The 26,654-nt window shown below is 43.4% G+C and overlaps 1 protein-coding gene and 1 long non-coding RNA gene across 8 annotated transcripts; one reads left to right on the top strand and one right to left on the bottom strand.

Annotated features, from left to right (window-relative positions):
- Window positions 1–424: 424 nt before the first annotated feature.
- On the top strand, window positions 425–26,584 carry LOC122414130 (cone-rod homeobox protein). Of its 7 annotated transcripts, none has more exons than XM_043425021.1 (6): window positions 425–505; window positions 22,556–22,871; window positions 23,317–24,034; window positions 24,311–24,445; window positions 24,865–25,133; window positions 25,406–26,584. In XM_043425021.1, the coding sequence occupies exons 3-6, from the start codon at window positions 23,951–23,953 to the stop codon at window positions 25,734–25,736; spliced, it is 819 nt and encodes a 272-aa protein (XP_043280956.1). In that variant the 5' UTR covers window positions 425–505; window positions 22,556–22,871; window positions 23,317–23,950; the 3' UTR covers window positions 25,737–26,584. The 7 variants fall into 7 exon arrangements, with proteins under 7 accessions (XP_043280956.1, XP_043280959.1, XP_043280955.1 ...); XM_043425024.1 differs by lacking the exon at window positions 425–505 and adding an exon at window positions 20,455–20,668 and having other exon boundaries at window positions 22,556–22,875; XM_043425020.1 differs by lacking the exon at window positions 425–505 and adding an exon at window positions 20,455–20,668.
- On the bottom strand, window positions 2,594–3,856 carry LOC122414133 (uncharacterized). The gene is made up of 2 exons (XR_006261706.1): window positions 3,569–3,856; window positions 2,594–3,066 (listed from the first exon to the last, which is right to left on the bottom strand). It is a non-coding gene; the product is annotated as an uncharacterized lncRNA (long non-coding RNA).
- Window positions 26,585–26,654: the final 70 nt, after the last annotated feature.

Below are 26,654 nucleotides of genomic sequence, written 5' to 3' on the forward strand. Positions count from 1 at the left end.
TGACAAAAAGCAACGATCATCGATAGATTAAGTGGTGCCAACTGTTGGAGAACAGAGTTTCGAATGTTTTTCGGAAGAGCGCCATATGACAAGCGAATCAAGATAAAGCTTGTGTGAGAGTACCCTCACCCCCGTTTTTGCGATGGTACTCGAGATCGTGTGCGACGATTGAACCCTTTTAGTCAATCGTCGAGTATCGCGACGAGAAAATCGTCGTCATCGAGCTATCCGACAGAAGTTTCTTCCAAAAAGAGAAAAAAAAAAACGAATCGTTTTGTCGGTCAACGGTGAAGTCTGCCAGTCGGAAACGTTAAAAAAACGAAGCTCCATGTAGACGCGTCGAATTCTTGGTTGCCCGTAAAGCAGAGTGTTTATAAAAAAAAGGCGAAAGAGTGCGATAAGGGGGGGGGGGGGGGCTAGAGAGTGAGTTGGGTCCCGGGGAGTGAAGAGAAGCTCACAAGCAGTGTACTTTGGTCCGTCACAGGTTTATATTCACCAACACAAGGTATCCGTTAATATCGCCGTACGCCCGGTGGCCCCATTAAGAGATTACATTATGAGTTCACTTTGTGAAGAGTTCGCGACTCCATTGCAGCGAGGGGCTCGCTGCTGTTGGTAAACTCGAGTCCGATCTCTCTTTCCGTTGCACACACAGGCCCAGTTACACGTGGGCGTAATAAAAAGGTTGGAGAAGATAGTGAGAAGGGGATAAGTTTGAGGGTTCGGTGTGGCGAGCGTTGGGATTTACGTCCTTTCGTTAGTGAGGAGCCAGCGGACGTGAGCGTATGATATGAGTACATGTAAATGTAAATAAAGAGATGAAATTCCAGGGGTGCTGGCTGTATCCTCTTTCGTATCCCCCCCCCCCTTCCCCGCCCCTTGTTTTTCCTTGTGCTCGGGACTGATGCACACACCCCCAGCCTTCTGGAAAACACCACTCGCACATTGTGCCACGCGACGGATTTTCCATGCAGCAAACATTCTTTCAATCTTTCTTTTTTATTGTATATATTATATAGGTAGAGGAGTAAAAAAGAATAAAAAAATATATATAGAGAGAGAGAGAAAAAACCGTAAACTCATGCTGGATTCACATGAGTTACACACGCGTTTACTTCCGACCGAGCCCCCCTCTTTTTCCTCCACCTTCTGCGCCAGTATTATCTCGACGCTTTTCAAGCCCCCCACGCCCCTGGCGCGCCACTCGCCGACCCTTACAAATACGGTCATCATATATGATTACACTGTGCCCCTGTCCCCCACTTCCGCCATTCCTTTCTCTCTCTCCATCTCGTGCCTCCAGCCCTCTTTATCTCCTTCTCACTTTTATAACATTTTTTCTCCATTTATCTCTCTCTTCTTCTCGCAGGTTTGAATTTGCCATTCGCCCCGACATAAGCAATGCGAAGCGCATTACGAGATGAGATATCTCTCATCTGCAAAAATCGAGCCCTTCGCTCTCCCGGAGAGCAGCGCTCTCTTTCTCCCGCGCTCGCCGTCTTATTTATTCTTTCTCTTTTAGCCCCGTTATCATCCAACAACGAGGACCTTTGACAATACACCGTACGAGATTGAGTTCTCTTATTATTATTCAACCCCTGCGCTCTGCATGTTTCTCGTTTTGTTTTCGCCCTTTGTGCCAACTTTCGTCAAGATATGACGACGACACACGTCGAAATACTGGGCGTGTAAACACATTTATGTTAATACGTTTCCCCGTTGTCGAAATTCCCGAGACACTCTCTTTGTCTTTTTCATAAAGAGAATCAAAGCCAAGCCAGGCTTTCTCGTGTGTGATCTAAAAGAATATTCGCATAATGCACAAGGACGTTGCTTTTTTCATCATTTGTGCGTTCAATTCCCATGGCGTCTCGTACGTTGTCTCTGGAAGCCTCCTAACCTATACACGGATTCGACGCGTCCGGCACTTCTGAAGCGGAAACTGTGTCCGAATAATTCGTCCGAATTCTCGGTAATTCATCCGAAAGACCGTGACACTTTCATTGTTCTGTAAAAACACTAAATTTGAAAAAAAAAACAACGGAAAAAATTCGTCGGGCGTTTGTCAACGGAGGTTTGGAAAAATTGTAGAAAAAATTGAGTTTCCAATTCTTGGAAAATACGAGGACGAAGCAACACGCGCAAAAGTTTCAAATATAAAATAACACGTGGAAATATATAGGCGTGTAAATACTTTCGGGAATTCGTCGCGGGAGAGGAGGAGGGGGGGATACGAAAGAATGCATTCGTTCGTTTGTTACGAGGAAGAGTCAAAGCGGAGCTCGCTCGGTTTTACAAAAGATAAAGTATATTCGAATAATATATAAATGAAAAAATATCTGTATATATTTATGAGTGTAAATATATTGTCGAATCGATTCTACACGGCCGAGTTTCCTTTCGTAAAGGGATCCTTTTTTGTGTTGACACTGTAAACGTATACGAGTCTCTTAGGTAAAAATATACGCGTGTTGGTGACTAGAGACGGATGAAATATGCGCTCGCGGTTAGTTCAGTCAGCGCAGTTTTTTTAATGCTCGTTTTCATTGTTTTTCTCTTTTTTTCGTCGTTGTTTCTTTTCTCTCTCTCTCTCTCTCTCTCTCTCTCTCGTTGCTCTATCGCGAGGGGGCAAAACAGGATAACGGGAGAACGGGGGGAAAATTCCGTTGTACATTCTCTCTGTTCTTAGTCATTCATCTCATAATTCCTCCCTTTTTTATATTCCTCTTTCTGTCATTTTCTCTTTCTCCATTTTCGCCTTGCTGTGGGAGGACGTAATTTCCGTGTATATACATTTGTGGAACGCAGGTACGATTAGCTTATTATTCTCAGTCTTTGTCGGCTTATTTGTGTTTGCAGTTTTCGCCGGTTCTGTACACGGCGGAGCTTTTGAAAGCTGCTAACTCGCGCTGTGCTCGGCTTCTCTCGCTCTCTTTTTTTTCTCTCGAGCCGAGCGAACTTCCACCCTTGTAACGTCCGCGACGAACGTAAACGGGCATATTTCCCTCCCAGAACTCCTTTGCAGGCGTCGACTTTCAAGACATTTAGATCCGTTTGAATGCATCCCTGAAATAAAGCAAGGAACAAAAATGTAGAATAAAAGTTCGAAATTTGTTGTCGTCTTTTTGAGTGGAGTCTCCAGCGCTCATCGATCGATCGAAACGAGTGTAAAACGAGGAAGAAACTTGAGCTCGAGTCGCAATCTCGCACGTCCCAAAGTCGACGAGCAAAACTGTCTAAAGAGCCGGCCAAACGAGCCTACGTTGCTGCCTCCCGCTCGCGCATCAATTTTCCAAATAAAGAGCGCCTCTCCGTCAAACGGATCGGCGTGCACAAAGTGAGTAATCTCTCATGCTGTTTCATTGTCCGAATCCTATTTTGTAGTAGTCTCGTATGCGCAAGTAAGAGCTAATTTCGACAAAGGAAGCGAAAGAAAAAAAACGAGAGGCAAAAAGAGAGAAAACTCGGAGAGAATAAAGGAGAAAAAACATTGGCATTAGTCAACTGTGTTTTGCACACAGAATCATAAGCGTATGTGCGTATAAATGTGCACTCGAAATATACATACCAGCGGCGGGGTACGAAAAAAGCAGCAACAGATTCGCAACAGAATGCAGCGAGACTCGCTTCGGTCCTTTATCTCCATACTTCACACAAGCATATTTTTCCATCGGGACGAAACATAACACACATTTTCACGTACACCTGTTACCGACGAGAGCAGGCCCCGCATACTTGCGCTCGGAAATACATAAATACTTGTAAATACATGGACGACGTAGCGCATCGCAACACGTAACTTCTGGGGATAGACGATAGGTGTATCCTTCGCCCCGCGATGTGCTCAAAGAGCGAAAGAGAGAAAGAGCACGCGGGGCTCGGAAAAGAGGAGGGAGATAGAGGTAGGTCGCGAGAGCGCCCTCTAGCGTTCGCGGGGCTCTACCGACAGAGGAATACGGGCGATGGTTTGAAGGGTTAGGAGTGAGGGAGGGGGCAGCGGGGGGCTGGAAACAACAGAGTATATTATACAATGCTATCCGCTGCTGCTCCACAATCGCATACAGCAGCTCTCAGTTCATTGTTTCCGCGAGTACCTACAGATGTGCGCCGCTCGCTTTCTCCATTGTCGTACGATATCCCGAGCTCTCTCTCTTGCTCTTTCTCTTTTCTTTAGCGCTCTTTCGCTCCCGCTCTGCGTGCTCTCGTCGAGCGGGCGCGTTTATGCTCTCAAACGGGGGTGTCCGGATATCTGCGAAGACGGAGAACGCTCGACGAAGTGTACAGATGAGAAGGAAACCAGCCGGTCCATTAGTAGCGAAATACAGTGAAAGAGAGAGAGAGAGAGAGCGAGAGAGGAAGAATTGGGTATGTACGGATAGCGCAGAAGGGCGATGGAGAGCGGTGGGGGGAGTTGGATCGAGCCCACCGAAAGGAAGATATCAATTCATTGTCATATCACAGAACTATATTTGCGATGGCGTGCCGCCTCCGACTTTTCTCTTCCAGTGTTTCAACGAAGAACGATCGCCGATTCTACCGGGAAAAAAACCTTCCCGGGCCGAAAATCACAGCGTGGGTGCACTCAATCTGACAAAGCGGAAATTCCATTTTTGTTCCACAGCAGAATCAAATTCCAATCCATTTCGGAGCTCAACATTGTCGAATTCCAGGCAATATGGAGGCACGCACGACCGGAATATCGAAGTAACAATTACGGATATAAGATTGCAAATAAAAACGGAAATAACAAAAGTGGTGAATCAAAATTAATAAATCAAATGAAAGAAGAAAAAATGAAAAATTAATTCAATTGAAATAGTAAACTTGAAAGGAGTTAAATTGAAAAAAAAAAAAAAAAAAAAAACAATTAAATGGAACCAATAAAACTGGAAGCGAGAATAAAAGAGTGAGAAATATGGACATTGAATCAATTTAAAAAGAAATGAATTCAAACAAAAACGTAGAACCAAATAATTAATAATACAAAAAAATACAATTAGATTCAATTGGGATGGGAGTAAAAATTGAAACGAATTAAAATAAGGAAAATAAAAGGACAAAAGGAGAGGCAATTCGTATGTAAAGACGTATTTCGATGTCAGCCTAATACATATGCGTAAAATCGGAGTACATAACCGAAGGCAGGATACAATCACGCAATAAGGGAAACGAGGGTGGTTTCGCTCGGCGGTTGGTTGAAGAGCGGGGATAAATCCTGGTTGGTTTGATGCCAATGGGCGTTCCGAAAACCGAGAAATTTCTGCCTGATTATCTGTATATATCAGGTACACGTATTATGTTTTGTATTATCCGGTATATCATTCTCCACATGCTATTATGTACATAGAAACGTCAGGATATATAGAAATATCGATAAGAACGTGTGCCATACTCGAATCGTAGGTTGAGGTAGGTATTTCGTTTCTACAATGCACGTGATACGTGGATTACACATGTGTCTCCCTTAAATATGGGAAATTCAACGCCAAAGCGAGATGGAGTTATTTTTGGATGACTCGGGAGCCTTCGGAACCGAAAAATTCTATTCGAATCCTTAAAATCTCGAATTGAAAACAATTTTCAGCAAATTTTCTTCACTGCGCCTTCACTTTCGTAGGCGCAATGACAACCCTGAAATGTCATTCGGCAAATGCATAATCGCCGAGTCATCCAACCAAGCCAGCAAACTGCATTACTCGCGACAGCACATCGAAAACGCTCAAAAAATGACATTCGAAGACACTCAACGTTTTCCGCCACCGCGACGAAGTTTCGGTGCAAAACCGCCTTTCGTTATACTCCAAATTCGTTCATGAATATCCGATAATTAAAAAAATAGCAGCAACGAAATTGGTACTGACTAAGAATGTAACACTTCGCGTGAGATTATTATCGCTCCGTGTCAAGCTGCCCATCTCGCCCATCGTCGCTTCGTGGCGCGTTTTGATCCGAAATCCGTATACATATACATGCGGATACACCTGCCACTATGATATGCCTCGGGCTTATTATATATCCCTTTCCAACCGTACGTTTTATGCATTACAGACATGTGCAAGTTTGCATATATGTATAAAGACGTGTATCGCTCTAATATGTCTCGTACGTATGTCATGATACGTGATGATTAACAAGCTATCTCTGTCTCAATATATATAAACATATGATGCTGGCAAGGTCGATGCGGTGTATTTCTCTCGTGTTAGCCCGTTTATACACCGTATCCGATCATTTTAGTATGTACAATAAGGTGGGTATTTCCATCATTGTGAGCTCCATTATATCCGGAGGAACAAGGATAATTAGCGGTGCCAGAAAATTTTAGCTTTTCGTTGAGGAATAGAAAAAAGATTTCTTTCGCTGTTGCATGCAAGGCTGATAGAGTCTGTCACTCCGTTACAGAAATAATGGCGCGGTGAGGAGGAGCGTTGTTGGGCTCAGTTGGTGGGTATGAAAAGGATTTTTATATATGAACGAAGGCTGATGACGAAGCGGATAATACTATGGCATATTCCGACACGATTGATCCCTCGTTGAATGCCTTTGATGCACCGATCTAAACGCCGATGTGGAAAATGATTTTTCCGAGAGTTCCAATGACGACGCGACCAGCTCCAGGGACGAATCTGAAAGCAGAAAATGGCTGTGAGACTGTGAAACACTTTGGTTCGTCTGCGATTCTGCTGCGATATTTTCTCGGCTCGCTCGAGCAAATTTTCGCATAGGAAGCTCTCGGATAAGCAGAAAGAGATGGAATAAGTAGCATGGAGTTTCGCTGGCTCTTGCGAGCCTGTAGCGAATCATAGCAGTCTTGTAAACAATGCCCATTGTCCGGCATATCATTTTCACTCATCTGCCATTTCCCCGGGCTTTTGAGCGGTAAAAAAGGGACGAAGGGTTGGGGGCTCAACATTTTCAGCTGGTGGAAAATCCTTGTGGCGAACTTTCCCTATAGATATACGACCATGTCGTTACTCTTCTCCTCCCTCACTTCTCACCCTCTCTATCCCACTCCCTCTATTTTTCTATCTTGCTCCGTTGATGCTCAGCCGTTTTGCAAGGGTTTTCTCTAAGCCACAGCCATTAGAGCCACCGCGAAACGAGAATGAATGCTGTTCCCTTTCCCTTTACTCGCCCCTCGATCCTCTCGCCCTCCCTCCTTCTCCTCTTCTTTCTCTTCCTTCCCTTTCGAAATTTTCCACCTTTTCCCTATTTCCACGGAATTTCCGTCGCGCCTCAGTCAAGCTAAGCGTGCACATCTTCTCTATGTATCTTCTCCTCGCGAATCATTTGAACGCCGGATACGTACACCCTCCTGTCTCTTCTCTCCTTTTATCTCACAATCAGTCAATCCTTTTCGCTCTCCTTCTCTCTCCCCCCTCTTGGTGTCACTATATACGAGAAGAGTTTCGTCTATTCGACCGGACAACGCTGGAGAGCCTCTACAATGCACCCATTGTTAACGGCCACCATCCACCCCCAAGCCTCCCCTCTAAACATCGACCCTCCCCCCCCCCCCCCCCCCCTCGCCCTTTCGGTCTCTTCCACTCGCTCATTTCGCGGCGGGTACTGTACTGAAAACTCGCGCTATCTCATCACATTCCTAATCGTCGATTGTTTCTGAAAACCCTCACCACGTTTCTTCTCACATCCAAATCAACAGACACGCTCTTACGGGATCGCTTTTGTGATTTGTTTTCGGGATTTTTGATTTTCGTCAAGGGAATCGACATTGGTAGCATTTTATGTAGGAAAATTTCTTCACGAAATTGTGGGAAAATGCGTAAAGTATTGAAGAAAAAAACAGTCAGCCTCTTTAGTCCGGAATTGTCCACATTCGATTCGTACTCGAACAATTTACCCTGTTGAATGACCTGCGGTCTCTTCGTTAATCCGGGTTTTTCGGTTTATGGCGAATTCGCAATTGCTTCGATCGACTTTCGATAATCAACCGGTTTTCGCCAATTTTCGAGGGCTTCATTGGCCCGCAACCAATTGAGTTATCCAGGGACGAATCTAACGCTAATTTTCGAGTAAAGCGAAATGTGTCGATAGCCTCTAGCCATTCATCGAATTTCTGAATGGTAATTCGTCGCAGAAATATCTAGAAAAACTCAATAGTCAAAGTTTTTACTTCAAAGTCGCATTTAATGATTTTTCTAAACTTATCGTCACGACCGAGTCGAAAAAATGTCCAACGAGAGCGATCTCTTGATGGTATTTCCGGCAAAATGTGGCATAAAAAATTAAAACAGCGTTGGCCAAGTTATTGGATCAAAATGTAGGAAAATCAACGACCGAAAAAGTTTTCGCATGAACGCCGCACTGGAACGACCGGTCCAACGGCCTCCAAAAGAGCACGAATCGAAACATTGAAAAAAAATGAAACAACCATTGACCAACTGACGCTGCTAATGAACGATAAAACCAAAAATCAGATGACAATCTCAAACCTCAGGTTATTTAGACCCTGACGGCCAGGAAGTGCTGACAGGGTATCCAGAACTCTGGTACCACGACAATTTTCCCTATGTTTTTCTCTCCGAGTACTTGGGAAAGATTCATTGGATCATGCAGCAGAAATAACACGAAAACGGCAACGTTTTCCGAGTGCTCGACCTGTGCTCTGACGGTTTTCGTTAATTCTTCATTCAAGAGGGGGAGAAGGCGGCAATTTTTCGATATTTCGCAAACGCATATGAAAATTCGAAACCCCTAGATCAGCAAAAGCGTTCCGATTGCTTTCGCAGTTTTCATGAAAACTCCACATAAGTTCGTAACTTTAGTATGACAGTTACGAAAATAGTCGGAAGTGTGCTTCCCGGATGGTGAAAACTCTCAGGTTGTCGACGTGGTGCCCAAGAACTACAGCGCAGTAGTTACTTCGAAGAAATTCTCCCACTGAGGGTGCAACCACGTATCGGAAGTAGCAGAGCCGATTCTGTAAAAAAAAGAATAAGATTGAAGGACGAGCAGCGTAAAAATAGAGAAATAAATTGCAATTCGTTCAGTAATTCTCTGGTCATGAGTAGTCACACGCGCAAACGGACAGCCCGACTATTTTTTCATTGGCGAATTAGTATGTTTGTGTACATGGATTTATTATGTAGAGTGTGTATATATTGGAGAGACGATATGAATCCACGGAGTAATAATAATAGCTATAGGCATTGTGTATTGGTTTGGGAAACGAGCGGCAGACCTGGTGGTGGTTCTGATGCGCGCGTCATGGTTTTAATGTTCATCCAAGCGTAAATGGAACAACGCGGTATACAAGAGGCTTGATTAAAATATTAATTGAGATGGAAATAACGGTTGGTACCGCACCATCCGCGCCGCTCGACAACGCTCCAATGGCTGTACCGCCGAACTAGAGAGAGAGAAAGGAGAAGATAGAGAGAGGGAGAGAAAGCCCATTCTATTGAGTAATGTCACAAGGCTTACGATGAAGGAAACAAAAAAAAGAATCTCCATGCAAGATCGAATAGTTTTCATTATTGTTCGGGTCTGCGATCGCGACGAAAATAACTGCGTTTCGACGATATTTATGTTCTTGAAAACTCTCATTTGCCCTCGATGAAAATTCATCTCGTTTTATTGGAAAATAAAAGATCGAATTAAAAAAAGTCTTTTTGGTCATTTTCAAATTGGAAAATAGCGTTGCTACTCAAAAAACAGCCTTCAGGAGAGACGAACGAGAAGCAACGAACGTGTCTTTTGAATCGTTTTTCCAATTAGTCGTGCCTTGGGGAAGGGGATTAATTGATCAGAGCGTGAAAAGTTCTCATGAAACTGATGAAGTTTAGGAGCTGCGAAGAGCGATTGATCAATCACGTTTTGGTCGTTTCTTCTCTGGACCATGTAATTATTGTCATTCAATCGTTTCACCGAGCATCAATTAGTAATTGTTTTGGAGCACACGCGCGTCAAAAACGCACACCCAAATCATACGTGCTCTTCTGATACCTGTTATGGAATTGATGCGGCGTGCTGGTCTCGTGCACGCATCAGGGGTTGCGAGAAACCCAGGGGAACAATCAGTTCAGTATTTTATGCACAGCATCCAAGCTATGTATACAGACATATTCATGTTTTCTACTACAACATTCGATTCTTATTCATTGTCCATTCTCTGACTCGTGCGCAAACGACAATCCCAACGCCAATATGTCTACAGATATACGAGCGAAACACACCCCAATGAAATACTCGAGTCTCAGCACCTTCAATGAAAACTAATCTCATCTACGAGCCTCCGTGTTAGCACACGCTTTTTAGGGGGATTCATTTTTTTTAGGGGTGCACTTGAAAAAGTGAAGGGTCCTATTTGATCTCTCTCTCTCTCTCATTCTAGCGTGCACACTCCCTTTAAACTACACTCATATTATGGTAAGGTACTATTATGGGGCAGAGATCCAATTGAATCGGGAGTCAAACGAGAATCTTCGAGATAATCTCAGCCATTATGGTCCATATAACCTAATGGAATTAACCCTTGAAAACCGGGCTCTTGCCATATGCCAATCGGGAAGTTCATTGAGAATGATACTGCGGCTACTGTACTGATTGATTTTTCGGTTATAAGTATTTGACAAATTAGGACGCGAGTGTAATTACACTGTAGAGAAATTTTAAAAATACTATGGAGCTCGAACCAGGAGCAGAAATGGCAGAAAAATCGTGACTTCGACATGATGCAACTTTTCTGATCACTGGAAGATGAGGCTGGAGGGCCGCAATATGATTTTCACTCGAGCACCAGCCGCTGGGTTATCAACGAGGAGGAAGAAGATTCGGTTGGTACGAACGTTTTGGAGATTTCTCCTTCTGTTTTCACTCGACTTTTATTTGGCAGAATTTCACGGCATTTGTCGATGTTCATTGAAATAATAAATAATCTTAGATTCGGAGGCAAATTTGAAGGCAAATTTTTCATCGTTTTCGAAATTGTAAAAGCCAAAGTTTCCGTGGCGACTTAAGACACTCAGGCTTGAAGATCTCAGATTAAAAAAATGATATTTACATCGAGCTTCAAATCAAGTCCACGAATAGTTTAGAAGACAAGTGTGATTCACCGACTGCCAGAAATACAGGTGAGGTCCGCATGTACGTTACAGGGGAATCAGTTTCGACGTTCGTCGAGGATTAACCTCGCTAATTACGGATAACGACCAGGGAAGGGAGCGAGTGACTGGGAGGAGGGAGAGAATGGTGCAGAAATGAAATGGAAAGAGAAGCGAGTGGAAAATCGGACGCGCGTATTAATCGGAAAAGGCCAATAGAGAGCTCGAGTTGTAGCGTTTTAAAAAACACGTAAAAAACGGGAATTTTTACGAAAGGTCCATGAACAAAAAATATCTAGACACATGCTTTTGTAAAGCGAGTACTTGCCTCCGGGAACAAAAGGGTTCGACTCACGAAATTTGAATCGTGGATCCAAGCAAACGTTGTTGTTTTGGCGTTTGCTTTTCTCATTTGGTATTGCTTTTTTGTTTTTGGCATTTGACGATTCAGTTTTTGATATCGCTACGATTCTCCCATCTAAATTTAAATACCAAATGGGCACATGGGCGGTCGAGTGAATATAAAGACGTACGTCGATCACGTTGATTCAGACCATGCAACAGCGTTTGCGGAGATTATCGAGCACAGGAACAGTATTCGCGTACGTCGACGAGTGCAGAGATACGAGGTGGTCCCGCAGTGGTACATTGGACATTCCAGGACGGCTCGAGACTTTTCCTTCCAAAGAATTCCTCAAAACCAATGAAAACTCATTTCTCATGGAATTTGTGCGTTTCCGGTAACCGGTCGATCGTGGTTGTGGACTCTTGATTGGATCCCAGACTGTAATGTAAAAAATTCAATAAATCAATAGAGAAAACAATTTTTCGTGGATTTTGAGTTCTCGTCGACCCGAGATCGACTTCTGAAAAAACTCTCTTTTGAAAAAACTAAGATTATAAATTGTATACAAACTTTTGTGTTTTACAATAACACTCTGATCGTGGTTGACGAATATTTGATAAATTTTCGAATTCTTTCAACTCAAAATTTATGAAAAAAAATAACGAAACTAGCGAACAAAATGAAGTGGATGGAAATCAGTGAATTTCTGGTCAAGATATTTCGTCCAGTCTCAGAAAAAATTCTCGTCAACACTATCGTCATCTTAGTGTAAAACGTCCTACTTTTATTGTGCCCAAAAAAAGATGGCAGTGCAGAGCTCGCTTGGGCGCAGGCGGGCGCATAGCGGCGGGGAAATTAATCCGGAAAATTGTTCGACCACGCCATTTTGTTTCTTCGGACTCGATTAATTACTCAGAGATTCGTTGTCCACGGAAGGACGTAATAAAAGAGATTTGAAAACGTTAAACGTTGCGAACGATGCCCCTTTGAATATCAGACGTTGGATAGGGTTTGGGGATGTAGGAGTGTGTGAAGAGGATTGGGGTCGCGAATGTGTTCTCGTTTGCGGCCCACGCGCGGTGGACTAGCTGATTAATTAGAATCTCCTCCGACTCCACCCGCGTCAGTTTTAGTCCACCTCTCGCACTCACGTGTCCATATAAACACACAAGTATATGTAGCGAAACTGGACTGCGTTTGGAAGGGCGAGCTGAAGCTCGATCCACATACGGAGTGTCCTTAATAACAGCGGCGAGTAAAGTCGTATTAAGAGAGACTGAAATTCTGAAGAGTCCTCAGTGATTTTCCTCACTGATGCACTGTTCGTGAGTTATGAAAAGTCAAGTTCCAGCGAATCCGGAGGTCTGGGGTTGCCACGCCTTTTTTCGGAACCGCCACGTTCCATTGGCTTCTTCTTCTTCGATCGAGAGCTCATCAGCGATACGTGGAAGATAAAAGCAACCGAGGACTCCGGAATTCTGCAAGCTGTCAACGGGGCAGGATTTGCAAACGATTCTGCGGACCCCCTTTATAGCGACGCTCTTCTCTCTAGATGTATGCATGTGGAACATTCGTACTGCATGTAGATCAAACCGTGGTCAGAATGGACAGAGAGGCCAGGAATTAACGACTATGATGAGATTCGGACAGAGGGATTCACAAGGTACTGAGACTCCCATTGACAACGACGGTCGATGGGCATGTGTGAGGCTTCCTTGAGCGAATGGTACGATTGAGTAAGACGAAGGAAAATTTCAGATCTGCTACTCCGTTTTGCAGGATTCATCTGTAAAAAAGATAACTCGTTAATTGCGGAATAACATTTTTACTGTTGAAATGTTTCTAGAGAAAATAAAAAAGCGAAGAAAATCATTAACCCGTCAATACGACTTGAGTTGAGCTCCCTTTTGTTAACAAGCATCGAATGGACGTACAAATGAAGTTCATCACGGCTAAATTCTTCTGTGTAGAGCAACGTGCTCTACGTAAATGTATATGTATACATTGATAGTTGGGATGGTTTTGGAGGCTGAAGGGTTTTGAAAATTCGGTAGGATATTGAAACGACCGCGGTCCATCCTCATCCCTCAGCATCACTGAACCGGATTGCGCGCCCAGCTAATTAACGATATTTCACTGGTAATTAAACGAGAGAACTTTCGACTCCCATCTCCATGGTTCTCTCGCTTGCTCGCTCTCGCTCACTCTTTCTTCCTCCCTCTCTTTATCTCTCATTGGTGAAGTGAGCCAAGACGCTGTTGATGCTCTCTCGTAGTCGACGAGAGAAACCTGAGAGCATCACGAGAGCAAGGATCCTCCAGACCGCAAATTTTCTATGCCCTCGCTCGCTCGCGTTTCTCCACCGGAAGTCAGGCAAATCGGGGTAGTCAGAAAATGAGAGAGTAAGACGGGGCGACTAGCTGTGTCAAGAGAGGAACAGGGGAAACGAGAGAGAAAGAGAGCGAGAGATCGCCTCCGAAGAAAGAGACAAAGCTAACTGCTAAAACGTAACTACTGAGTAAACCACTATTGGCTCTTCCTTTTAGTCTTTCATGAAGAAGCCACGGGAGAAACCAATCTCATCCTCACTATCTCCGTCCTCGTTTTCCCTCCTTTTTCTACCTCCCTCTCCCTCCCACTGTTTCTTCTTTCCCTACTTTCTCTTTGTGTCTTCAACGTTTCTTTCCTCCCATTATTTTTTCTTATTCATCCCTTTTTAACTTTAGTTTATTCTCAACCAGCTCACACTCTCGTCCTCTCTCTCGTCACCGTTTCTCATCTCTTCAGATCCGGTTCCCTCGCGGCTCACATTCGCGTTTGACCTTCATTCCAGGGCCCTTCGATATGATCATCCCTCACGAGATTCCACGGGAAGCAGCGAAAAAAGTCCTCTCCGAAGAAACATCCTTCGCGATGCATTGTATTTCCCGATTCGTTTCTTTCACCCTTCCTTATATTCCGAGTCGTCGGTGGACCATCGTTGAAAACCGAGACTAATTAACCGTCGCAATTAGCGCATCATTCTCAAACGAGAATCACAATGGGCGTCTCATGAATCTGCGGATACCACGAAACAATGTTCAAAGAAAGCAGATGGAAAGAAAGGAGAACCGGAACAAACGAACGCGTGCACAGACGTACGCGACGGAAAAAAGAAGAAAAAATCGAGATTTAGCATTGACGATTCTCCGCATTCGGTTATCGACTCTTTTTGCCCGGCCTCTCTGTCCCTCTTTGTTTTCCCTGATTCTCCGTAATCTATTTGTTCTTTTTCCTTCTCGTTTATCTCGACCCAGTAGACTCGACTGCGGCAGAAAGAGGAAAAAAACGTAAACAAAGGGAAAAGAACGAGGAGCAATAACAAAATGGCAAATTAAATGTACGCATGCATACATACGGGACTTACCAACCAACGTATTTGTACTCGAAACCGAGGCAATACGGAGCACCCTGGGGCAATATGGACCACGCGGAAAATCCCAGGCTTTGCTCATTACTCCATCAAGTCCTTCGCAGTTGCTCTTCAACCCTCGTCGGTTCGATTCGATCCCGAGTGAGACCAACAGTCGGTTGGGTAACCGCTCATCCCGGATTGCTCGTCCACCACCTGAAATCCAACGAAAATATTGAAAAAATGACCTTGTGAGAAGCGACCTTGTGTTCGACGCTAAATTTTTCGGCGTCGTTTTTACTTTGGAGAAAAAATTATTCGTTGCTGCAATTGAGCCGGCAATCGTCGGTGAAAGAAGTTTTTTTGTCCAAAAAAAAAAAAAATTTCAGGGTGAAGGTCGGTAAAGCGATGCAGTAAGAAACAAATTTATTTAAAAAAAAAAATCAAAAAACAAATAAAATTTAAAAAAAAAAAAACAAAAATATGCATCGTGCAAAAATAAGTGTTCCATTTTGCCCCACCTTCGACTAAAAACGCACATATTCTTCGTCGTAGCAGAGACCTTTGTAATTAGTAGCATTTATAAAGCACGCGGCGTAACCGCACACGAATTTCCTTGCAGATCGGGTTGTCGAGAGCTGAGAGTTCGTGTCTCGTCCAGGGCCGCGCCTAGCGAAGAAAGATCCGCCATTTTGTAAGCACTTGTTAATTCAGTACGGAACACTGTAAAAACGCCTCAAGCAAGTGAGATTAGATTTAATAAATATACCCTTTCTTTCGTTTGAAAATTGACGCTCCTGTCGAAAGTTCGTGACGAAGAGATTGAAGAGGAAGAGAGGACTCGGGGGAATGACGAAACCCGGGAGCGAGCGTAGTTGATTAAGAATTATCGAATTCCGTTTGTTTCGCGAACTCGTTATGGAGCTCCAAGGGAGATACGGACGAAGTTTAGCTCGAGTTGAATGGAAATTGGGCAAAGTCCTGCGATGTCGGCCTACTCTCCTCTCCACAGTTTAATATATATGTATATGGGCGAATATACACAGATATACACCAATGTCGAGGAATATATATATATACGTTATATTATAGAAAAGCAAAGGGCGGTTTGTTCAGGAAAGTGGTTTAACGGCGATGATGACAGCGTGGTTCGAAAGCGCGGCCCTGTGGGCTTATCTCACTCAACCTCACTCTCCCTCCTTCTTTCTCTCTCTCACTCTCTCCCTCTCTCTGTACTTCGTTTCCGCAGAAGGGTGGTTTTAATTACCCCTTCCATTACTGTAGCAAATACCAACCCCGTTAGTGGATTCATTTAGTCACATTTATACCCAGAGCAACGTTATATCCCGATCTCACCACAGGGGGGCACTCGCGTTCGCGCAACCCACTATTTCACCATCCAACATATGTTCACGTATACCTGTATATAGGCGTAAACGTATATGTTGCTTTTCTCTTTAGTCTCATCCTCTCGACACTCGATCCAAGCTGCCTCAATGCAACTTACATATACTCCCCGAGACTCTCTCTCTCTCTCCTCATGTGCAGCTAATTACGTACATTTGCATTCACCGGATGACTTTTGTGTGCTGCTTCAACTCTACGGACTAATGCAAACGAGAATTATTCGTTTTTATGCTGAAAAACCCTTGTTCACATGGCGGATAACGGGCCATTCTTTTGTGTTAATCTTGTTCGAATTTTACTCGGGGAAAAAGGCGAGGCTGAAACTCGAGAGTTTTCGACTGGAAAATATTAGATTGGAATGCGCATCGTTGGAATACAGGGGTATTTCACTTTTTGTGCGTTCCGTAGTTTTTCATGCTCGCCTACCAAAAAATTGGTGACGCGGTTGTTTCGTTCTTCCCTTTTCTGAGGATTTAGGAATCACCTAAAAAGCCAAGAAAACTTGGCTATCACGATCGTTATAATGTGTGCGATATTTTTTTAGAAAGTTCATTCTCGATAAGTTGCGTCAGTCAGAAGAAAAATCACCCGAGAAATCGGCTTTTTTTTTAGGTTATGTTCGTGACACTCGTTTGAGAAAAACCGCATTGCTCGAAACGATCGTTTATTTAAAAATAAGTGAGCTAATATACGTACATACATTGAAGTATTTGTGACATCTCTGCTTCGCTGGACCCCGCGTTTCCTCTCACGCTACGCGTACTTTTTGTTGCAGTGGCGGAGAAAAGATTGCCACTTGACGAATTGACGCGTCCTCGAAAAAAATTCTTCATCCCTCAGAGGCTCGAGCACAGAAGCAGAAATACACGCGGTTCACGAAAAAAATAGCAAAACGAAACACGCGTATATACTACACGAAGAACAAAACAACAAAATCACGCTTCCGGGAGCGCGAATAAACTTTCGACACCTCGAGATTCTTGAGTATGCACTCCGACAAGAAAAGAGTATAATGATAATAGATAATGATAGTAATGGAACAGAGGAAGAAAAGAATAAAAATTCATAGAGATTCTCGGAAGCCCTAAAAGTTACGTGTTTTCTTAGTGCTCTAGCGAGTAAAAAGGTGTTGGCCCGTGATACTTCCGCTTCGCACCTTCGCGGGTTCAACGACAGGCGTTACCGCGCGTAAGGTACGCTCCAGTGGCCCAAAGTTGCCGTACTTCGTCACCCGAGGACGCTCACCGCGCGTCGCTCGTCTGTGACATTCTTCGCGCGAAACAAGATGGCCGAGGGAATTCACCGACGTGTGCTATTTGGTCTTTTGGACCCATTGTTTTCAGTGAAAGGCAGTTTTTTTTCCCCCCTTTTATTTGTTTCGTGATGATGATAAGAGAATATTTGCTGAATGATACGGTTTCGGTAAGTATAATGATGCGGTACATTTTTTGGACATTGATCGAAAACATTGAAATTTGAGGTTACGAAAGTAAATTTCCAAAATTATATTCGTCCATTTGTGATATATTTAAAAAAATATATTTGAAAATATTCTTTGTGTCGCAATTTCGGACATTGATGGTCGACATGAATTTCTTATGGGGCTACTCAACCCCGGTACTCACGATAATTCCTCGTGAAAGAGACGGAACCAACGTCATTTTTTCTTTTATCCTACAAAAATGTATATATCTGTATATAAAAGCATTATTTTTTTCTTACTTGAGTCGTTCTTCGCGAACCGCACCCGAGCGTTGGAACGACTCGGAGATTTCTTTTTCATTTGCATTATTACCGGTAATGAAACTGCAAAGCCCCGAAAAAAAGAAAAACGACAAAAAATGTCGCTCGTTCTTTTGTAACACAGAGGAATTGTCTGCCCCGGCGGTCCATTCATTGATTGGGCGGCTGGTGTATGCGCCCATTTTTTTCTACGTCTCTTTCTCTTTTTTTTTCGGCTCCAACGAAAACATCGCGGAACTCCGTTATCTTCGTCCAATTTTTTTATATTCATCTCTTAACTCACCCACCCGACTCCCTCCTCGCTCCCGACTTCTTCCGGGCATCCTTCATTCTCTTATTCAAAATATTTGCGAACAATTCGCTAAAAAGTTTCGACAATTCGGCACAATGTACTTGTCTGAAATGATGGCTTAGCTCCAAATATTAAACAGAAATGATCATAATAACAGCACCAAAAATAAATACAATAGGCATTCCTTTGTGCGAACTCAGCGCCACTTCGACTGTCCGTCACAAATTCCGAACTAATCAACTCTAAATATTTTTCCTTCATATACCCATCTATATCGTGTACACGATTCGTGACGTTCGTGACGGTGTAAAAGTGGTAACGCTTGGAATAGATCCGAATTAATGTACCCAAACTTCGACGAGCTGTCCTAACTTAAAAAATTCGCAAGAGTACGAGAGAGACAGAAATTAAATCGTTATCGTCGAAATATTAATCTCGGAGGCGTTTTGCCAAGGCTTTCGTTCTCTTCCACACGAAATATCATTATTGTTATTATTATAATATACAAAGTCTGTGAATGCGCCGGAAGACAAGTGGAGAAAGAGCTTGCGAGCGTGGAAGGGGGAGATAGGACGGATGTAATAATACACTCGTGCTTTTCGCTGTGTGCACATTGTGTATACGATGCACACGCCATAACCTTCACAATAACGGAGTTCTATTTGAAGTACATATAAATATATATTTATATATCGCTTTGTATACATATAAACGCGTAAGAGTATATTGTGGCGTGGGTGCGCGAACGTGGGAGATTGCAAAACATGCCTAGATTAATGTTTTCTCATTCCCGAGTGTCGGACGGCGCGAAGAGTTGCTGTGTACCGCGGTGGCCTCGGCGGTGGCGCTGTAATACCCTTTCCTCGAGGAATATTCAGTCGAAATTTTCACGTAACAATATCTCATCCGCACCCAACCCCACCCCGCTCTTCTACCCGTGAACAATGAAAAGTAACGAATTACGCGTTGACAGTCGGTTTTCGACGGAATTGCGAAAACCAAAGGAGAAAATACTACGAATCAACGATTCGCCAGTGTTTTTGACAGGAACGAAAGCTCAGAGTGCACGACAAATTGCGTAGAGAGACGCGCGATCGACTCTTCCAAACGTCGAATTTTATTTCGAATGAAAACTCGCGCTTCGAAACCAATGCCAGATGTCATTTTTTTATATTCATTCTACGATTTTTGTCGAATACTCAAAAAAATGAATCTCCTTTTCCTTTGAAGCTTAAATACGCGCAACTGGGCGTTTCTTTCGATCCCGCAAACGCACACTCGACCACATAAAACATTCCGATTGAATCGAGAGCCCCCACTGTTTCGATCGTCCGAGTCAAAGTCACGGATCGCCCCGACCTTGTCGATGTAAAATACCTTTAAGGGCGTCATGACCCGAAGTTGAGTACGGTTGATGGTCGCAAGCCTCGGAAAAATCCAGGAGCTAAAAAAATCCCACAAGTCACTCGCGAAGTATTGTTCGAAATTCGAGGCCTAAAAATGAACGCATGAAGTAATCGAATGTTTAACCTAAAAATGGCGCGTGTTAGGACGCAGAGATTTTTGCAATGAAGAGCGGAGAAAAAGCCAATTAACGTGAGTCCAGAAGGATGAATGAATTGGAGCGGAAGCAAAATCTATATACACGCACTTACACACACGCACATATATGTATATATCGACGGTTTTTCATTTCTCGTGCATAATACTATAGCGATCGAGTGATCCGACGAGAGAGGAACGAAGAGTGAAAGAACGCAAGGACGAAAGCATACGTAGAGGGACCATTGTTTAGGTTTAGCGCAATCACAAATGCTACTCGTTTCGCGTTGGTTATGTACACATCGAACGAGGTTCGATCGCTCTCTATATATGTGCACAAATGTACTATACGAGAACGTACCAGTTAACACACGTTTGTATAGATGGACGCAGATATCGAGTAAATGGAAGATAGGGGGCATTGTTTCATGCGATAGTTGAATAGCGCGGGATAGGGAGCGCTGTAAAGGAGCAGAAGCTTTTTTTCTATCAACGTAAGTTTGGAGGACGTTCAGAGGTCATCCTGCGACAAAACCGAACGACATTACCACCGCAGCGACTTATTTCTTGTTCTCGTTATAATTTTTTGTCTCCCAGAAATCAGAAATACCATGGTGTGAAAATTATTCGTTTATTTTTTTATCATTTCCTTTTCAGTAGCGTGCTGATTCGTTCCAAAGCGAGGTAAGGCGTTGATGTAGATATTCGATTTTCGGTAGTTCTCGACCGACCGACATCAATGTCGGTCGGTGTCACGTTTTTCTACAGTTGTTCGATTAAGTTACGAGTTTACGCTAATTAAGAATTCACGTAACTTCGGTCTCGGTAATTCAGCGTTCATTTACGTCTGATTTGTTTCCGTGGCGTCGTGTGAAATATTTGAGGTTAGTTAACTCAAGTTAATTGTACGTGTAGTCAATTCGTCTTTATTTTTGCCGAGTATGAGTTTAAGTGTGAAGTGATAAAAAAATCGAAAGAAAGTGAGGAATGTTTGGAACGACCTGGGCGTGGCGAGAGCGTCTATGATCAAACATGTCTAGTAAAACTTTACCCCTCTTTGTGTGTGACTCTTGGATTCACACCCTCGCGTATCTACACACATTTATACAGGCACGTATAAAACCCGCTATTAGGACACGCAGGAGAAAGGGTAACAGAAAATACAGCAAACAACAGGGCCGGGGTGCGAACGTGGGATTAAGTGAATAAGAGTGAAGGGAGAGCACGGTGTATCGCATTATGAAGGGAAGAACAAGGGCGGTTCCACTGGGCGGTGGATTGTGTCCGATGAATGGCGGATCTTTGTTGAAAGTCTTCGTATCAATTCGAGAAAAAAATGACGAAATCACTACGACTGGACGAACCTCTATTTTTTTTTTTGAAAAGCGAATGAAAACGTTTTTTTCGCATGCGATCCATTGGGAATGCGAAAATCCTTTTCGTAATTCGTCACACGAAATTTTCAATTCTGACACGTTTGTGTATAATTTATCCTTCGACGTTGTGAGAGCCACATTTCATGCAGTTCTATCGCGAAAACAAATTTCGACTGCCACTAAAACATCGCTGATTGACACGATCGCCATTTCCATGAGAAACGTAACGAAGGTGACAGCCAAGTGAAAAGTGCACAGGAAAGATTGTGATCGCGTCTCAAACGATAATGAATTTTTCATGGCTTTCTCTGTGGAGGTACGCAAGGGTAGAGAAGAAGGAGGAATAAGAATAAGAAAGCCGAACGAGCCGAGGCATAATCTGCGTTCTGTCCATACACATACAGACATATATTTCAAATAGAGAAAATGCGGTGGAGCGTGTGTCTGGGTTAGCCATGGTCGACGCTAGAGGTCTCTGAGGTGTGTGCGGGGGGGGGAGTAGGATATATAGAGAAGAGAGGCGTGCATCAGGGCAGACAGAGGCCGCACATAGCCTCAAGCCATGTAATTCATTACTAAAGCAATCTCACCCTGGCACCCTCTCTCTCTCCGGTCTTCTCCAACCCCCATTCCGGTCGCAACCCCCGGCCAGCACAGTTATTCCCTCTCCGCCCCTGACCCATCAGCCCCTTCGCGCTTTTTTCTTTTTCCCTCTCCCGCCTTTTCTCTCTCTCTTTCGAGAGGCAGAAGAGCGAGGCGCGCTTGCGAGAGCACACCCGCGAGCCGCGTTATAATATAAAAAAAAGCCGAATATAATAGAGCTCTGACAACAAAACAAACGTGAAACACAAAGAGGGCGCCTGCTACCGGAGAGCAACGGAGATAGCCGAATTCATAAACGCGGGAGAATACCCGAAGAGAGAGAAAGAGAGAGAAAACTCGCGCGCGCACCTTCTCATAATTAAAAAGATTGCGTATACTTTCTTTTCGCTTTTTCACCCCCCGCTACACTCCTCGTGACAACAATGGCGTTCGTCATTATACATAGTTATATTTATGTATTTCATTATCCACAGATATAGAGGGAGAATATTCGTCGGCGATTTTATTGCGAGATCAGTGATTAAAGAATATACACTGAAGAAAAATACACAATAGTTTTTCTTTATTTTTTTTTCTACCGAGCTGTACGTATTTCCTTTCATCTTTTGTCGAGCTTTAATATTCACTGAACTGTACGACTCTTGGGTAATTAATTGATAATCGATTTCTCAGTCGTCTTATTCTGTTGATGCTTTTTCGCATCTTTCACGATATTAACAATTTTATAGAATTTTTTTTTGTACACGCAGAATCGTCTTTGTGTCGGTACTAACGAGTTTTTCGTATTTTCAGACTTCTGGGACGAGAATTTCGAGGTTTTTGGGGTCTAAAAAAAGATGCTGGAAGCGGAGACCTTTTGGGAGAGCCGGCACAAAAAGGTCGAGGCACATGCGAGGGCTCCCCGTGCTTGCCCTCTTTTAAAACACTCCAAATGCACTCACGCTCCCTTGGAATCGTTTGTTCGCACCTAACTATACTTGTGGGACTAATAGAGAATGTTTATCCACTCGGCAAGTGTTTTGGGGCTGCGAGAGGCCCTCGACGCGGCTCGACGCAACGCTGGATACTCGGGAGACTCGGGGCTCGTCGAAAGCGATTATTTACGGGTGTCGGTACACGAAATTGACTCCGATCAGCTCGACGCTGCTTTTATTTGCTCGTACCATCTTGTGGGCATGAAAATAGCTGTGCACGATTCCATAGACACCAAGGGTCATCGAACGTCGAAAAAATAATTGCGGAAAAGCCTTTCAGCGTTTTGGGATGTTCAGAAACAGCTTAGAAATTCAAACACGTAGAAAAGCGGCTACAAAAGCTTTCGAGTGTTTGCAAGTTGCCAAAATCGTGGAACGCGTTATAGAAATTTGTGTTGAGTCGCTAAAGAATCATGCTTTTTCCAATGTTCGTGTAGTAGAAATAAATTTAATACATCCGGATTCGGAGGAATTTTATTGCTCAATCGTCTCGCCTGAAAATGTCGGTACGCGTTAATAAAGGCAGCTCGGTGCGTAGTTTTTTTTAGCAAATAACGAGTTTGGATAATTGTTTTTCAGGTGGGAATCGCTGTGCACGTTTTCGTGAATCCTTCGAGTGAAATGGACGCTTTCCACAACTGCGAATACTGGTCCATGGAGAAAAACAGCAGCCAATAACTCTGCGCAGCGAAGAAAGCTTCTCTGCAGACCTTTGAAATAATCTTTAACGGATTTTATATGTTGTATTTACGACGCAGAAATATCAATAACAAATGCAGCGTATTTAGCGGCAAAATGAGAGAGATTCGAAGGCGTGGACCAACGCGGCTACGGGGGAGGGTGGAGAACCGCCCCTGCTAAAATCCTTTCGGCCAATGAGAGGACAGCGAGGTATCGTCAACCCCCGCGTGTGCAGGGGTTGCTCCGAAAGCTCAGCGAATCTCGTATCAGTCTCTTGGCATCCACTCGGCAATCTCTACGTCCCGGTGATAAATCTCGCACCCCTTAACAGATTTGATTCCCTGGTTCGAACGTATCACGCGCCTCTTTACGATCGCGGCATTCCTCGGAGTTTCGATAATCCCTGAAGACAGTTTGACTCGAACCGGAAGTGCAAATATACTTGCCGAACTTCGTCCGGACTTTGTTTCTTGGAGTATCGACGAAATATATAAATATACTTACAAATAGTTTCATAACCAAAGGGAAAAATATGGCTGGACCTTATTTATCACCGCTCGGACCTCAGGCTGACTTGCTCACCGAATACATGTTCGGACGGCGGCGTCAGGTCAGTGTACGTTTTTTATTTTTTTATTTTCTCATTTATTTATCCCTCCACGATCTTCGAGCTCTAATTTTCTACAAGTTTTGTACCCAGAGTTTGAAAACCAGATAAATTCGACACGAAACTTTGCGTATTTACACTTTCCCACCTGTTCTTTCGTCAATGACATCGTGTGCTGCTTGAAACTCTTACTGAACATCCATCTCACGACAAGAAATGCTCTCCAAGACTCGAAGTACTCCCAGTCACATGAGACTCTCTCGTTTATTTAATTATCTTCTGCAGAGACGGAATCGAACTACGTTCACACCGCAGCAGCTTCAAGAGCTTGAATCACTTTTTCAGAAGACTCATTATCCCGACGTCTTTCTACGGGAGGAAGTTGCTCTTAGAATCTCACTTTCGGAAGCTCGGGTTCAGGTAACTATTTTGGCAATATCCGTAACAATAACAGCAACGAACCAAGTGAAAATAAGCTTTTTTTTATATGACAGTTTCTATGACAATAATTGTAATTCGCTCCTCGCTGAAGAAAGGCTCGAAAATTTTTGTCCCCATATTTCTGTCTATCTTGGAGTCTCTTCAGCTCCGATTCCGTTGGGTTCTATGAAAACGAACATTTTTTTGATCTCGCAAATACAAACTAATTGAAAATCGATGTCGAGACAGTAACTGGTCTTAAAGTGCCATTAAACTTGTTCGAATAATTTGCAGTCAGGATTAATAAAAATCTTGATAACGAGAAAAATGGGGCTTGAATCACACTCGTCGATGAGCATCTCGATCAATGGTGGATAATCATCGCTTTTTGTCGTTAATTAAAAGTGTAATGCGTTCAGGTCTGGTTCCAAAATCGTCGAGCAAAATGGCGAAAGCAGGCGCGCCTTCAGTTGCTGCAGGATGCTTGGAGGATGCGATGTCTTGGTCTCGGTAGCGCGGCGCCGCTCCTTCTGCGACCACCACCGGCAACGGGTTCGAGTTCCGAGGGCCACGATGCCTCGTCGCCACCGCCGACGGGTCTTGGCTCGCCGAGCGACAAAACTCAGGAAAACGGGACAACGGGGCCGATGTCGATGTGTCGGGATTATAGAATTTTGCCACCTCATGGGTGAGTCCTTTGAATGGGTTCGAAGTGAAATTTCGGGTCTAATTAAAGTTTACTTTTTAAAAAAACAATAAAATTTGATGGATTGTCTTGAAAATCTGCGTTTCCGTTGAATTTCGTGACTGTGATTTTGACAATTTTATCGAGATTATATTGTCGAATCGAGTGGAACAAAAATGTTTGAAGGGCGACGCGAAAATAGTGCGGAAACTTGGACGAAATCATTGCTTTTTTGTAACTTTTTTTGATGTTTATCGGATTTTTATTCCGTTCAGATACTCGGTAGGCTGTGACAAGTCGCCAGAGCGTGTAAAGTGTGGCTGCGGTTCCCCGGGGCCAAGAAATTCGTCGAGTCCAGCATCGAGTGTCGAGCAAGAGATGGGCGTGAGAGAATCGAGACCGCCGCAAGAGGCGGAAATCGATTTAACGATCAAAGGGCCGAATCCATCGCGGACACCGCGCATAACATCACTTTACCATCATCATTTGCCTAGCAACGATTCGCGGCAACAAAATCCATTGAGTCCTGGAACGCCGATGAATCGTGGATCGATTCACGACGAGCCGCTCGACGTCACTCTCAACGGCAATCGGAACAACAATTGAACCAGTTTCATTCATTTTTATTCGTTCAATAACACTCAAAGAAACAAACTGTAACAATGGTAATCCGAAACGTTGACACTTGTTGAGAGAAAAAAGAAATACGAGGCGATTACAGACATCGGGGTGAGTCAGAAACACACACGAATACCAGAAAACTCAAGAAAATTCATTCAAATTTTCAGAATTCTTAGATTGCCAAATTCTCGAAATAAACCCTTCTGAACCTTTTTCTTTTCGATTTACGGTTCGTGAGATATTAATCGATCAGTGATAGCCAATCGAGTGGTCGCGATAAGAGGCAAACGCTTGTTCGTTGCGAGGCGGAGCATATTCGACTTTTCAAATTGAATATCACGAATCGGTTAATATTTCATAAACTCTGAATCCTGGAGAAAAGCTTCCAAGTGCTTTTCCCTTCAGAATTTCGCGATTTGAAAATTCCTTTTATTCCAAGCACTACTTTTACGACACTCTTCATAAAAAAGGGTCTTGTAAGCACATATAAATTTGGAAATACTGCGAAAAGCCTGTAAATAACGCAAGACACGACTCTCGCTCACCCGATCTTTCTCGCCAAATGACTCGAATATAAATTGATCAGTAACGATAATAACGATACACGAATTACATTTAATTAGTAGATATAAAAAAAAATATAAATTATATATATATATATATATATATATTATCGTAAGATAGCGATCAACTAGTCTGACATACTACCAAACATTCGATCGAGGAAATATGGAGGAAGAACAAAATATATATCGAATGTTTGGATTATCGATAAAGAGAAAAATGTGTGGCGCGAGCTGGCAAGATAATAATAACAATAATAATAAAAACAATGATAAAGTGACACAGTTGTGCCTAAACAGTCATTGAAATAGAGCGATAGTGTGCGTTCCCACGATGCGA

The sequence above is a fragment of the Venturia canescens genome, chromosome 7 (genome assembly GCF_019457755.1).
Source record: "Venturia canescens isolate UGA chromosome 7, ASM1945775v1, whole genome shotgun sequence".
Lineage (NCBI taxonomy): Eukaryota > Metazoa > Arthropoda > Insecta > Hymenoptera > Ichneumonidae > Venturia > Venturia canescens.

Bases quoted from the DNA above. Each gene is read 5' to 3' on its own strand.
- LOC122414130 (XM_043425021.1), top strand. From the start codon at position 23,951: ATGGCTGGACCTTATTTATCACCGCTCGGACCTCAGGCTGACTTGCTC. The intron at 24,035-24,310 runs GTACGTTTTTTA...TATCTTCTGCAG, and splicing joins GACGGCGGCGTCAGGTCAGT to AGACGGAATCGAACTACGTT. The intron at 24,446-24,864 runs GTAACTATTTTG...TAATGCGTTCAG, and splicing joins TTTCGGAAGCTCGGGTTCAG to GTCTGGTTCCAAAATCGTCG.